Raw genomic sequence first — 16,249 nt, 5'->3', positions numbered from 1 at the left:
TCGAAATTGGCTGGAGCCCTCCACTACGGCGTCCCTCATAACTTAAGTCACTTTGGGACAGTAACCCCATAAACCAACTTTGATATCGCATATAATAGCATGGACAGCGAAGACCATTGCTTGCTAGTGGTTAGCTTTTGATGTGCTTAAATGATCCTTCTGTATTGTGTGAGAAGTTTGCACGGAATGATCGCACATGTATTGCGTGAATGATGAACGAAATGAGGAACTGGAAATGTCAGCCTCGCCTTTTGAGAGGAAACGTCTATGGTGCGTCGACACACATTATTGGTATTGTACGGAATGCTGTAACATGTACATATCAGTTTATTTTGGGAAATATCTCTTTTAGACTGAAAGTAACGGTAATGATACATGTCTCAATAAAGCCATAGAAAATATGTTCTCTGCTCTATGTATATTTATTCAGGGCTGCGGTTACCATTACCATTGCTGACCAGCAACGCAACCAATTTTAAAAAGCCGCAATAGCAAAAAAATGGCGTACGGCAACCCAAGTAAAGCGCGGCGCGCTGCCATGCGCAGAGCTGGCGGACAACGATACATGCGCCCACCACCCCTAGCGGGCCCGATTTTGGACCGGTCCGCGCATGAAGATGATGCCTTGGGAACACCGTCCGCGCCCGCGTGTTTCGGTCATTCGTTGTCATGTAGATTCATGTGCCGTTTTTCGTCCGTCAACCGCTGTGACTGCCGGAGGATTGGCGCTAGCGTCCTTAGTTCGTGGCCGCTGGGAGGAATAGGAAGTTTCACCCCCTTGTTCAGGCGTCCATGCTCCCACGCCCTGGTCGTAGCAGGCACCAGCGCATTTCAAGTGTCCTCCTTAGACGCGCAATGGAGTGCGCGGTTCAATGGACTCGGGCATCCAGAGCAGCGCAGGGGCGCGTCTCGCATTGCTCCGCTCTTCATTCTCTTGTTCCCCCCTGTTTAAGACGATACCGACACGTAGTACAATGGCCACTTTACAACTGATGTTTATTGCCCGCGTACCGGAAGTGTTCCAGCACGTTGCCAGACTGGCTGGCATGCATCGTACAGTTTTAGCGGTTGCATATACATCCTTTTCGATTTAAATGTTTAGAAGCTGACAATACTGTAAGCCCTTCTCAAGAGGCAGCTAGTCGTACACGGGACGGGACGCTGTTATTCCGGAAGCCCAGTCGGCGGGAAGGGTTTCGGATTCTTGATCACCGTCGGCTTGGTTCTGCACCAACCATTGTACTCGTTCCAAGACATGTAGCATAACACCGCTCTGTAGCAGTCTCTGCAGATCCTCCTATAGCTTGCAGAGCAGTCTGGTCCCCTGCTTGCGGCCTGGACGACACTCATGGCTCAGTTGCACTAAACACTATAGCTGCTCTAAGAGCCGTAGCAGGAAGTCAATCTAGGGCAGCCCTTGCTCCTATACATCTACCGATGATGCTGTAGGTGGTTCCAACTGTGTAAGCGATGCGCACAGCTCCCTTGCGCCGACTGTTGATCTTGCACTAACTACCGAGATGTCAATACCCATAAAGGTCTGTTGCGCTCCGGTCGCTCCCTGCAACGCTGGCTGACCCTCCATGCATCCAGTGCTACGTCCTGTAGGATAAAGCATCTGCGCTGTTGACTTGAAAGCCTGTTTAGTTCTCCGTTAGCTTTGAGATTTCCTTCTAAATTCTCTTCCATCCTCTGTTCGTGCTCAGTACAATCTGGAGACACACGACCCAAGACTTCTACGAATTCTTTTACACAGCTGACAATGCTACGCCGAAAACAAAGCGCTTTTTTAGCTTAAAAAGCCTATTTTAAAATTGTGTGAAATCTTAGGTGCAACACCCTGTATAATACGAACCGAAAGGCTGAAGCAACAATATTGCGTGTGTTCTCGAGATTTTGAGAGCTTCTGAGCTTAATCCGAGCAAGGGTCCGGGAGTGTCGTCCTGCTGTTGCAACCAATGAGTTATTAGGATGGTAAGACACCTCCTTTTAGCAGAGACGCACGGTAGTTGAGGGGGCCAAGCCAGAACTCCTCCTTTGACGTCCCTCTCTTCTTGAGCAGGCTATTGGATAATTCGTATGCTTTTCTCTGTGAGTCCATCTGAATTCGAATTATACGGACTGGAAACGATGTGCTCAAAGTCAGACATCACTGCGAGGTGTTAAATTCCTTGGCTGTGAACCGGAGACCACCATCACTGCAGATTTCGTGAGGCATCTAATAGTACGTACAAATATATGGAAAGTTCTTTTATGACCTCATTTCTCGTGGGGCCGTGCAACTCCTCAAGGTCTGGATAGTTAAACGGTTCCACAAGGATTTAATCTGTATGCAGAGTAAGCATCGTATACTAATAGATAAGGCTGCATATCCTGTTCACACAAGTCAGCTCCGACCCTGAGCCAGCACATGAGACTGCGTCTGCTCGAGATTTGCACTTGGCTATGTCCAGATGTCCCCGATGCAACCGACAAAGCATTTCTTTTCAAACCTCGGAGGAAATGACATCCTCAGTGCGTTTCAACAGCACACTCTTCACCACCGACATTTCTTTAGTGAGTGTTTTCCACTCCGCGTTCATATTTTCTGGCGCCTGCAGTTGTGCCATTACTTGCTGTAGTCCCGGGTTTCTAGATGTGACGCATTTGAGTTTTTTCTATTGTTCTCATGCACTCCCGATCCTCTAAGACACTTGTGGCATGTACTTTAAGTCCTCTGAGCAGTCGCACGAGCAGCCTTTGCAGTCGAGGCGGTATGCCCCAAATCATTTCGTTGCGATAGATATCAATTAACCGTGATTAGTCTATATCACAGTTTTCTGACCCGAAACAAGCTCAATAAACTTCTTACAGCCAAACACTATTCCAAGGGCTTCCTTTTCAATCAGCGCGTATCGGCTCTCAGTTTGTCAACACCCTTGGCGCTAGTTCATAGGCCACTATTCTGTGTGCCAATTGAGCTGCTGAAAGAGCGCTGCACCCAATGTAAAGGCGAATGCGCGGGTAGAAAGTTTTGTAAGTAGGGATTCATAAACAGCGGAAAGTGCAGGAGCTTTCATCCGCGTTTCTTTTAGATCGGCCCACTCGAAGCCCTCAGGAACAGACGACGAAGCGACTCTGTTTGATTTGCTAAGTTCTGCGAGTGCTTGCTGAAACAGTTCACTACGCGAAGTAACCTCTAGAGTTCTTTCTTTGTAACTGGTTTCTGGCAATGGGCTTGGCACTCTACTCGTTCTGGACTTGATTTGATGTTGTTTTTCAAGGCCTTGTACAGTCTTTCCTGGTGCGCTTCTCGTGAAGCAGCCCAAACCAAAATGTCATCGATATAGATGCGCACAAAAGGGCGCCCATCAAAAATTTCAGTCGTTGAGCTCTGAAATATCTCTGGAGGCGATGCAACACCAAAGGGTAGCCATAAGAACCGCTAACTGCCAAATTTACTGGTAAATGTGCAAATCAACGAGTACTTTCGTAAAAGCGGATTTGGTGGAATACTCTATTGGCACCAAGCAAGCTGAAATAATTCGCTCTTGCCAATTTGCTTTCGATCTCCTGAAAGGAGACCGACGAGCACAATAGCCATAGAACAACTCGGTTTATTTCCCGCACACCGGAAGTGTTCCAGCACGTTGTAGACTGGCTGGCGTGCATCGTACAATATTCACCCCCCACTCAGCTTCTTTTCCGGCGCCGACAAATTTCGCCGGGCTCCAGAAACATGTAACAGCAATTATTCGCTTAATAGAGTAGGTGTTATACAGTCCTTATTCCAAGTAACGAAAAAGCAATTTTGTCGTTCCAGTGGAGCATCCAATGCAGTAAACCGCTCCATCGTGTTGGTCTAGTACCAATGTTAATAATAAAGTTTGCTGCAATAAAGTTGCCCCAGTAAATATGAAAGAGATAATGCGTTCAACATCGTAACTCAATACGATGTCTTTGGAAAAGTATGATGGGAGCTTTTCTTTTTTTTTTCACCAAACATTAAATTTTATTTTAATAAATTTCTCAAACAACATACTGGTCGACGGCTACATATATTCAAGCAAGTTGCGATACGGCTGGTTAATGCGACGACTCTAAAGGCACGCGAGCCAATCTTCCTCAGTGGTGCACGTAGCGTATGACAGCCAACGTGCGGCCAATATCAGAGCTTCGGTGCTGCCTTGTCCACATAGCTTTGGTGCCAACACATCTTGTCTTTACTGCGCCATGTTTACTTAGCTGACGTGATTTTTACCTTTTACTACGGCATACACATGTTTTATTGCTGAAACAGACACCGCGAACTGCCCTTATCTGTTAAGTTATTGCTTCAGCGTACTTACTGTGAGAAGTGCCGTCACGGCACTTCATAAAACACGAAGAGATACGAATGCGGGAACACGGCACATGCATTCGGTCGTGTTACCCAACCCCGCAGCACAAAGCGTATACCATGACAAAAAACTCGAATCTTCACTGATTCTGGGAAGAAACCAACTCGTTTGTGCAGCTCTGAGGGTCCACTTAAGGGGACAGGGCAACAGAAAATCAGAAAATTTTCGATTTTTTATTTCGGTTCAATTACTAATTCTGCGTTATTTTTTGCACTTTTACAGTATCGCAATTTTTTCTGCGTTGTGTATTATTTCACTTTAAAGAATAGCTTTGAAAATGAGGAAGCACGGCCAGGCCACATTTTCGGTAGAGGCAATGTCTTACGAGCCATTTGAAACACAATCACATGACCGAAACTAAATGTCTCTTACTTCAGTTGGGGTAACGACACATTTAGGAAGAACCTTGGAGCTCTCAGGGTGCCTTATAGCATTTCTGTCCTTCAATCGCATCATCTGGTCAGAAGCTCCAAAAAATGTCTCTTTAGTACCAGGAACACTAAGTATGTGAACAGCAGATGCTCTCATAACATGCAACGGCGATAAAATAGCAAGCGCAAACATTCTGCAGCCCTTTTGGCTAACCTGAAGGAGTAACTCTCTCTACCGGATGAAAGAAGTTGACTGGTGTCAAGTTTCTTCTGTTGGCTGAGCAGCATAGCAAGTAAAAAAAAACGTAATAAACGAAAGGACCTTTAAAAAAACGACAACTTACATGGGAATAAGGACAATGGAGGTCGTGCCTGTGGAATAAATGGGTCAGGAAATGTTAGCAAAGCGAAAAAGTTGGTGATATTTACTTTTTGCTTTAAACTCATTTATCTTACAACAATTTTTTTGTTACGACGTACCATTATCTTCAAAACAATACAAGGCAGAAGGCAAAAATCTCTGTCTGTGCTTTGTAAATGCATGTGAGAATATACTGAGCCAAAATTAGCGATGCGAATTTTTTAATTTATAGGCAGAGGTAATCGGTTATATCGATTTAAATGGTGCAAAAGCAACTTCGCCAAAAGCTGCCTTAATTATCTAGTCCTGGAGAGAAAAAAATAATAAAAGATTAGTGTTTTAACGGTTTTACAAAGTGTTGATTCAGTCGAGAGAGTCCAACGCAAGGATGAAAATGATATAAACAGGTAGGCGCTACCTCTATTGGTTGTTGCGGAAACTGTACCGAAACATGCACTACAATACATGGGAAAGATGGGGCTTACCCTGTTCCCTTAAAAATCAAAGTACGAAATGGCCGGTGTTTGCCCCTTACATTGAGGCAAGCGTGTTCCATGCAGTGCAGTTGCATTACTGGAAAATAATCGTCGGTGATGGCATTCAACTTCAAAAACTTTTCTCGCCCTAAGGCAGCAATTGCTTCGATAAAAATCGCTGAGCGCAGTTACGATCATATTAGCTATATGATAAGCCGTATTTTTTATTTTTACTTGGAATGCCTCTATATGGAAGTTGAGGCTGAATACGCTACAAATGAGACATTTTTGCCACCTGGGACCATTTTTACGCTCACTTACATTGTTTTATTCGACTTCAAACATTTTTACTAGGTAGTACGCGTCCTAGGAAGTCGATGAAGGGTTTTGTGATAGCTCACGAGTGTAGCATATGCTTTGTGAAAAAAATTTAAGTCGCACTTTTCGCGTTAAAATAAAGAAGTTAAAATTTTTTATAACATTTTCTGGTCGCAGTTTATTCTTGGTTGATACTAAAGTAGAGTGCGTGTACTTTGTTTGGGAAAAATTTTAAGCGTAGAAAACAATTTTTTAATAACACCTAGTTTTGCACTCTATTGGAAAATTCAGAGCAATGTCACAAGACTACAAGATTTTTTCCCCAAGATATTGGAGGAAATTACTCTCGACCGTCTCATAAAGGCATATAAATTTTGGTTGAGAAATCGGGGAGGGTCGAGCGCAAAGTCTGGTACGTTTTGCGCGGTGTTTGGCTTGGAAGCACATAGTAACGAGTACAAAGCGGCACCGAATGTCGTGGTCTCTGCTATTTTCGTGTCCTTTGGCACCAGTGCACGTTGGTCAAGATGTTCTTGGCATTTGCCACACCACCCGAGGCAGTAGAAGACGGCCCTCAGTATGATGTTACAACGCACGTGCAGCTAATCCCACTGTACCCCAAAAATACACTCTCCGTCCCCGGCTCTCAGGTTACAACGAAATGAAGTGAATAAAATATTTTTCATTTCTGGTTTCATTTATTTGTTTCCTTCTCTTTACGGAGACCGTAGCAAAGCGAAAAGCAAGAAGCCTAACACAGGGTTATTTGTAATCCATGCAACTACTTGACGTATGATTAGCAATGTTCACAATAAAAAAGAAAAAAAATAGTGTCATGGGAGAGAACAGCTAAAATGTTGTTGCCAGAGCAACCTGAAGTTCAGGTCTTGGATATAAATTTTTGGAAACCGCTGCAGACATATCTCTGCAACCTTTGTTGATGGCTATTGCGTAGCGCCCGTTGTCGTGACATGACCGAGTCGTTTGGATGCGTCTCCCTGAGTAGCCCAACTAAGAATAATCTTCTCTTTGACACATACTCCCATTATCTAGCTGCGCAGTAAGCGTCCAGGTCCTACATAGCAATCCAGCTAAATAAGAGCCGGAGACCTCTTCGTTACGTTTTACCGTCTGAATTGCAACTCAACCAATCATCGTAATCCACTGAACCGAAGGACCCGGGTTCGAACACGACCGCGGCGACCGCGATTCGATGGGGGCGGAACGCAAAAAGGCACCCGTGTGCTGTGTGTTGTCAGTGCACGTTAAAGATCCCCAGTTGGTCGAAATTATTCCGAAGCCCTCCACTACGGCACCTCTTTCTTCCTTCTTTCTTTCACTCCCTCATTTAACCCTTCCCTTACGGCGCGCTTCTGATGGCCACCGAGTTATGCGATATAGCTACCGCACCATTTCCTTTCCTCAAGACCCAATTTACATATTAATCATTGTAAAATTGACCTTTTGGGCGCGACGTCCGCACAGCTTCTGGCAATTTTAATTTATGGTTCATTCAGGGAGGCAACTGCGTTTGTGTGTGACTGTGCAGGCGAACAAGACATTCCACTAACTGCAAGTGGTCGGCCACTGCGGCAAGCCGCAGTGGGCAAGAACTACAAGGAGCCGGGGGGTGGAAGGTAAGCATGCATCTCCTTGGAACATGTGTGAGGGTAGGCTGGCCGAAGGAGCCCAGTCTCTCATACGACCGACGCTGGTATGGTTGAAGTTGAAGCTAGCCCTACTGATTACTCCTAAAGTATAACGCGGCCCACCTTGTGCAAGAGCATGCGCCGAAAATAGCCGGGATGGAAAGTGAACCACAATTCGTTGACAGCTTCCATTGTACCATGCAGTGAGGACTTAATTCTGAATGTGTATACCTCCATGATCGGCAACCCTATCGCCGTAGATTCACTGTCTGTATGCAGAAGCCACATGACAGTAAGCGGATGGTCAGTAACGTGAAACACGGGTGCGTATCATGTATATTTGCGACCAGGGCTGGTCTTGTGCAGAGCTGAAATGAAGTGCGCTGTAGCAATCACTTTCACGTGGCATCGAAAAGGGTCCTTGCTTCGTGCCACTTTTCTTACGAAATCGTCCGAGTTCAAATGCGAATTTTGTGATCATGTAACCTGGTATCGCTGGGCAAGGTGATGAATACCTGTGCCAAAAACGGGTGCTCCAAGAAGATCTGCGAACATTACTTTCGTTTAGATTGAGCAGGGCCGTGTTGCCGCCAATAACACATCTATGGCACGCGGCCTGCAGTGACAGCAGGGACCCGTAGCGTTTGCCGTCCGATTTGAGGTGTTTATGCCGCAACTTCCCTTTTCTGGAAATAAAGGGACAATAAATGCTCACTGCTTGAATGCCACGTTATAATGAATTAAGAACTGGTAAAGACATTTTGGCTGCTTTCCGAATTACTTTAATGATCACGTAATGCGAGAGCTAAATCCTATGCTAAGAGATAAAAAGAAAACACAAACAAAAAATAACCACATACTAAGTACTGCCTTTTACTGCACCTGCCTATACAGCTAGCAGTGTTTCTTTTTAGATCCAAATCAAGTGGCGTTTTTTAGAGTTCCTGCTTTTCTCGTGCCGATGCCCCTTCGTGCTAGAGGCACGGAAGCATGCTGGAAGCATGTTGAGTATGGAGCGAAAATCGAAGCTCGAGAAGGCGCCCTCTACACAATGGAGGGAAGGGGTGGGTCGACTCACTAGCGCTTGAAAGTAAGAAACGAGTGAAAGCTGTCGTCTTATTCTGTAAACTTCCACTCCTGACTGCAAGACAGCCTTCATCACGCCCGACAGGCTGTTTGTGCCAGCAACATTTCATCGGGTTATGGACAAGGTGTTGGCAGGCTTCAAGTGTCAAACTTGCTTCATGAACCTTGATGACATCGTTGTCTTATAGATAACTTTGACGAACATCTTAAGAGATCACACGCACTACTCGAAGCAGTCGAGTCATCTTGGCGTACATTAACGCCGGGTCACCAGTGCGCATGCGCTGGACTATAACCGGAAGGGCGTTATTGTTCTGCGTCTGCGCACTGGCGCCCTGCTATTCCCTTATTCCCCTGACCTATGGGGCCCTCCCATTCCGAAAGTCACCATCAGCAAGGACTGTGTCGTTTCCGCAGATATCTGTGGTATTCACGTGACTTGACAGCGTCGCTTGAGCACCACCGTGGTTGCACGATTGGCGTCGTCGCCACAGCAACCACACGTGATTTTAGCGATGCGGGCTCTTTCAAACACAGTTAGGAGGAGGAGGTGGAGGAAAAAAACTTTATTGAGGCCAGAACTAAGGCCCAGGGAAGAACAGCGCTTGGTCCGCCAAGGCTTGCTGATAACCTGCTGAGTCCGAGAGAAGCCAAAGAAATTTGGAAAGGTGAGGGAGGGTAAGGGATGTACGCAGGATTGTCGAGAAGCTTGTCGTTTTTTTTTATATCATGCTCGCGGCAGCGCGTGTGCGATTTCCGACTCTCCAACATCGACCAATCAGTGGTAGTTCTGCTTCTGTGTCTTCCGGAGCGGAGAAGGGTCGCGCGCGAGATCAGGCGCGTACTCGCGCCAGGTGCTGGGAGTTGTGTACCCATTGAGGAAGGAAAAATTCCTCCATGTGTGTAGCGCTTATTTGGCGCGTCCGGGCACGGCGCTGGGCGCGCAGGCACGCGGGACGCAGAAGTGTCTATGAAGGCGGAACTTATAGTGCTGCAAACGCGGAAACCTGCAAACCCCGGGCACTTTCTCTTCGAGCCAGTGTATGCTTGTATATCGGAGATCTAATGCTCGAAATGACGCTAGCACTGCAAAATGGTGGATACCGTGCCAAAAATAAACATTTATTTTTTTCCGGCTCTTTTTCGTTTACAATCTCAGTGTTTGGAGTCATATCATCAAATCCCTCCTGTGCAGCAAATATTCGATGCTAAAACTGTCAAAAGCAGTAATCGAAAGCACTCCTGAGCAATTCTTGGTCATCCACTTAGATGTTACTATCGTTATCTTATTATTATTACTATATTTATCTATTATCATTACATAATTGCGTACTTCTCATTGTGAACAGACTCTATGCCTTTTTCTTTTTGTGCAGGAAAACAAGGCGGCGGTGAATTCCTCGGCGTGTGTCCCACATATCTAAAGTTTTTTTTTCGCTCTGAGGCATTTTTTATTTTCTATTCTTTCTAAAACCACGAGTACGCCCAGTTCTTGAGGGGCCCTCAGTCCACGTATTCAGCGGTGGCTGCCGTCAGCCTTGCCCTGCCAACCAGCTCGCGCTGGTCATCCAGTGCCGAGCTCGACAGCACTGCTCACCATTGGGCGTGGGAGGAATTGGGTGACACGGGGGACTTCCGGATTGAGTTGGCACGCCCTGAAAGGCATGCATGGATTTATCTGCTCATTGTTCATTTATATTTGGTTTGATCATAGAAGGTTGTGGCCAAGTACTACACCAGAGTGGCCAAATCCTGCTCTGGTGAGAGAGTGCCTTGTCGGTTCTGGTCACCGAGATAAGGCCGCACTCCAGGCCTGGTTATGCAATTCCATCGACACGCGGATTTTTTTTAAACCCATAAATTCGTAAATTCATTTAAATTCATAAGAAGGGAGACGCCAAGGACTTGAAAAATTACAGGCCGATCAGGTTACTATTCGTTACCTACAAAGTATTTACTAATGTAATCGCTAATAGAGTCAGGGCAACGTTAGACTTTAATCAACCATATGATCAGGCAGGCTTTCGTAAAGGATATTCCACAATAGATCATATTCACACTATCAATCAGGTTATAGAGAAATGCGCAGAATATAACCAACCTCTGTATATAGCTTTCATTGATTACGAGAAAGCATTCGACTCAGTGGAAACCTCAGCAGTCATACAGGTATTGCGTAATCAGGGGGTAGAAGAGCCTTACGTCAAAATACTGGAAGATATATATAGCAACTGCACACCTACTATAGTCCTCCATAAAGTCAGCAATAAAATTCCCATAAGGAAGGGCGCCAGGCAAGGAGACACGATCTCGTCAATGCTATTCACCGCCTGTTTACAGGAGGTATTCCGAGGCCTAAATTGGGAACAGTTGGGAATAAGAGTAAATGGAGAATACCTAAATAATCGGCGATTCGATGATGACATTGCCTTGCTGAGTCACTCAGGAGGTGAACTGCAAATCATGCAAGAATTGAATTGAATTGAGACAGGCAGAGCAGATCGATGGGTCTAAAAATGAACATGCAGAAAACCAAGGTAATGTTCAACAGCCTAGCAAGGGAACAACAGTTCACAATTGGCAGCGAGAGCCTAGAAATTGTGCCGGAATACGTCTACTTAGGGCAGGTAGTGACAGCTGATCCGGATCATGAGAGGGAGTTAACTAGAAGGATAAGAGTGGGGTTGAGCGCAAATATGGCAGGCTCTCTCATTTCATGAATGGACATTCAACAATATCCCTCAAGAGAAAACTATACAACACTTACCGGTACTCAGCTATGGGGCAGAGACATGGAGGCTAACGAAAAGGGTTCAGCTTAAGTACAACGCAGCGAGCCATGGAAACAAAAATGATAGGTGTAACGTTGAGATCGGAAGCAGGCAGAGTGGGTGAGGGAACAAACACGGGTTAATGACATCCTAGTAGAAATCAAGAGAAAGAAATGGGCTTGGGCAGGGCATGTAATGCGAAGGCAAGATAACCGCTGGTCTTTAAGGGTAACGGAGTGGGTTCCAAGAGAAAGTAAGCGTAGCAGGGGGCGGCAGAAGGTTAGGTGGGCGGATGAGATTAAGAAGTTTGCAGGCAAAGGGTGGATGCAGCTGGCAAAGGATAGGGTTAATTGGAGAGACCTGGGAGAGGACTTTGCCCTGCAGTGGGTGTAGTAAGGCTAATGATGATGATGATGTTCATTATAATGTGAAAGCATTATATGCCTGGTCGGCGACGTAACCCGGCATCGGCGTTCACCAGCAGCAGTGGCCCCAGAAATTCGGGTTGATGTCAGCGCGGTATCACAGAGAAATAAAATTCTTCCGAAGGCGCGGGAACTGAACCCAAGACTTCCAGACTGCAAAGCGATCATGCAACCCGCCACAAAACCGCGTCGCTTCTTGGCGAACAAAGGTGAACCTAGTCATTGCGTTGCCGTATGTGACTATGCTATGCGACTATGCTAAAAGACGTTTCTGAATCCATCTTATCGGCATTGTCAAGACGCTTAAAAGTAGTCTATCGAATACCTCTTCTAAACGTCGTTAAAGAATGTCAAGAAATGATCAAAAGGAAGATTTGTTGCCCCATTTCGTTTCCGCGAATTTTGTTCGTCTTGTTCAGCAAAAGATCAGCTAAAGCACAGTTAGCACCCGTCAAGCATTCACTGTGCACTGCACGAGAACCCTCCTGCACACTGCAAGCCTGACGATGGGGTCAACTGCTACCTTTTCGGGTAAATGAAGAGAAAAAAGCGAAAACAACTCTTTTTATTATGATGAATAAAAGATCTTATCCTAAACAAACGGCGCTAGCAGCATCTCAGCTGATGGCACTAAATGGGGTACAGCGGAAAAAACGAGCGTGCCTGGAATAATTTGAATCACCAGCCTCCGATGCAGACGAATGGTGCATCAGGAAGACGAGAAAGCAGCATTCCCATTCAGAATCTACTTAACGTTGTCGCGGTAATATACGCATGCACAATTAGGCTTATTATGGCGCGAAACACTTGTTTTATGGCGAGTAGCCCAACAAAAGATACAAACGACCCTGACCATGCCGCCTTTGCGCAACGGCCTACACCATTTTATAATGAGGAAACATACCTTGCCTTGTGACCTCAGACGCAATGTCTTAATTGATAAGAAAGGAGACACCAAGGACTTGAAAATCAGACCGACCAGCGTAATGTACGTTGACTACAAGGTATTTACGTATTAAGGTAATCGCTTATAGAGTCAGGGCAACCTCGGAGTTTAATCAGCCAAATGGGTAAGGCAGGCTTTCGTAAAGGATGTTCCACAATAGATAACATCCACACTATCAATCAGCTGGTAGAAAAATGTGCAGAATATAATCATTATATAAAGCTTTGATTGAATATATATATATATATATATATATATATATATATATATATATATATATATATATATATATATATATAAACGTTTCGACCGCGGTGATGCTCCGCCTCCTGGTCCCGTTCGAGTGCCCGATGCTTTTATTCCGCCGCCTGCTCATCTGCGAACTTCCTGGTGCATGCCTGATAATACTCGACCGCCTGCTCAACTGGGAAACTCCTGGCGCACGCCTGACAACCGCCCTATCTGCTCCTTCTGCGGCTTGCCAGGTCATGTGGCGCGGCTTTGCCGTCGACGCATGAACATCTCACGAACACCTCCTGAAGTTTCCGGTTACTGGTCCCAGCGTCAGTACTAACCTCCTGCTGAGCCGCCCCTAAGCCGTTCTCTGTCTCCTGAGCGCACCTCCTTCTCTGGACGCCGTTCGCCTTCTCCACGTCGGAGCTCCATCTCTCCGATGCGACGGCATCCCACGACCACTAGAGAGGAAAACTAGGTGCCGCAGTTCCTGAGGCGAGAACTGCGGAGTCATCGAAATTTGAAAGGCCTCGTTTGTCTGCCGCCAATTTAATTGATGTTTTTGTAGAGGGCGTATCTGTGTTCGCGCTTGTGGACACCGGTGCTGCGGTTTCTGTCATGGATGCAACGCTTTGCCGATCTTTGAAGAAAGTGAAGACGGCCCTTTCTGGCCTGTCGTTACGAACTGGAAGAGCGCACCTCATCCAGCCGTTAGCAGCGTGCACTGCTCGAGTAGTCATAGCAGACATACTATATTTGGTTGAGTGCATCGTTCTGCCGTCACGTTCGCATTCAATCATCTTGGGCTGGGACTTCTTATCGCTTCATGACGCGGTCATCGACTGTGCTCGAGCTCAAGTAGCGCTCTCCACTTTGCCGAATCCCGTGCCAGAGACTGAAACTTGCGGTGCCCCTGTTCCTGCTAAAGCTTTTGTCGCCGACAGTACCGATATTCCTGCGTGCTCTTCCGTGATTGTGCCTCTCTCCTGTGCTTGTGTTCGCGATGCCAGTGTCCTCTTCCTGTAATACCGCGAGTGTGACGTGGAACGTCATCTAACGGCGAGAGCGGAAACTGTGCGAGAGCCCTCTAATGCTGCCTATGGCATCACGACTGCCAGAACCTCGCGGTATTACAGGACGTGCTGCGTGCGCCGCTATGTACGAGGGTGGCGCTGGTGAACACTCTCAAGGTTCGCTTACACCCAATGAACATAAATACCCACGAGCAGATTGGACAGCCGTCGCCGTAGCTCAGTTGGTAAGAGCACCGGACGCGATATTCGGAGGTCGTGGGTTCGAATCCCACCTGCGGAATGGTTGTTTTTTCTGCTGCTTTATCAGTAATATTCTTTTAACGATAGATCAATTCAAGTATTATTATTCCACTGATAAACACAACACATAAAAAAACATTCCCCTATGCACCTTGGTTTCGGTGACTGTTAGCTCCCTTCATAAGTATATATACTTATTTAGGGAGCCAACAATCACCGAATTCAAGGTGCATACGGGAATGTTTTCCTTCATATATATATATATATATATATATATATATATATATATATATATATATATATATATATATATATATATATATATATATATATATATATATATATATATATATGAAGGGAGCCAACAGTCACCGAAACTAAGGTGCACAGGGGAATGTTTTCTTTAAAATTTTTTTTAATGTGTAGTGCTAATCAGTGGCATAATAATACTTAAATTAATCTATCGCCTAAAGAAGATTACATTTAAAGCAGCAGAAAAAACAACCATGCCGCCGGTGGGAACCGGACCCACGACCTCCGAATATCGCGTCCGGTTATCGACCTCCGAATATCGTTTCGGTTCCCACCGGCGGCATGGTTGTTTTTTCTGCTGCTTTATAAGTAATCTCCTTTAGGCGATAGATTAATCTAAGTATTATTATCCCACTGATTAGCACTACACATTTAAAAAAATTTAAAAAAAAAACATTCACCTGTGCACCTTAGTTTCGATGACTGTTGGCTCCCTTCATAACATTGTCGAAACGAGTCTCTTATTTCCTTTACCTTGTCTGCTATATATATATATATATATATATATATATATATATATATATATATATATATATATATATATATATATATATATATATATATATATATATATATATATATATATATATATATAGCATCTGCACAGCTAACAGAATTAGGACAGATATAAAATTCAAATAAGGAAGGGCATCAGGAAAGGAGACACGATCTCTCCAATGCTATTCACCGCCTGTTTACAGGAGGTATTCCGGGGCTGAATTGGGAACAGTTGGGGATAAGAGTTAATTAAGAGTACTTAATCTGCGATTTGCTGATGACATTGCCTTGCTGAGTCACTCAGGGGGTGAAGAGTAAATCATGATCAATGACATGACTTAGACAGGAAGAGCACAACGGTGGGGTAAAAATTAACATGCATAAAACCAAAGTAATGTTCCCCGGTGGCTCATTGGCTATAGGGCACTCGGCTACTGATCCCGAGTTCCCGGGTTCGAACCCGACCACGGCGGCCGCATTTATACGGAGGCGAAACGCAATGGCGCCCGTGTGCTGTGGGATGTCAGTGCACTTTAAAGATCCGCAGGTGGTCGAAATTATTCCGGAGCCGTCCACTACGGCACCTCTTTCTTCCTTTGTTCTCTCAGTCCTACGTTTATTCCTTCTCTTACGGCGCGGTTCAAGTGTCCATCGAGATTTGAGACAGATACTGCGCCATTTCCTTTCCCCAACGACCAATTTTGATTTTCAATGTTCAACAGTCTTGCAACGCATCAGCAGTTAACAACTGGCAGCAAGGTGCTGAAAGTGGCAAAGGAATGCGTCTTCTTAGGACAGGTAGCGACTGCTAGTCCGGATGATGAGAGGGAAATAACCAGAAGAAGAAGGGTTGGGTAAAGCTCATATGGCAGGCTCTCTCATATTATGAATGACAGTTTACCAATATCCCTCAAGAGAGAAGTGTACAACTGTTTATTACCGTTACTCACCTATGGGGCAGAAACTAAAGAAACATCTAAAGAAACACTAAAGAAACATCTACTAAAGAAACATCGAAGCGGAACAAAGCACAGATACCAGGCTTCTTTAGATGAACAATCTGTTGTGGGTTTCGGTTGACCATGTATTTGTTTCCTTCTGTGCTGACAAGGAAAGAAAGAAGGCTGGAAAAGGCCAGTGTTTCGCATA

At 45.3% G+C, this 16,249-nt stretch overlaps 1 protein-coding gene across 1 annotated transcript in view; it reads left to right on the top strand.

The window, feature by feature from the left end:
- The window catches only part of LOC144113689 (uncharacterized), an 82,239-nt gene extending 72,204 nt beyond the window's left edge, over positions 1–10,035 (top strand). The window contains exons 40-41 of the mRNA XM_077646938.1: positions 7,455–7,542; positions 10,017–10,035. Coding sequence (XP_077503064.1) covers positions 7,455–7,542; positions 10,017–10,035 — 107 coding nt within the window. The remainder of the gene's footprint in view (positions 1–7,454; positions 7,543–10,016) is intronic.
- Positions 10,036–16,249: the final 6,214 nt, after the last annotated feature.

The sequence above is a fragment of the Amblyomma americanum genome, chromosome 1, assembly GCF_052857255.1.
Source record: "Amblyomma americanum isolate KBUSLIRL-KWMA chromosome 1, ASM5285725v1, whole genome shotgun sequence".
Taxonomy (NCBI): Eukaryota; Metazoa; Arthropoda; class Arachnida; order Ixodida; family Ixodidae; genus Amblyomma; species Amblyomma americanum.
This window is presented reverse-complemented; position numbering and strand designations above follow the sequence as displayed.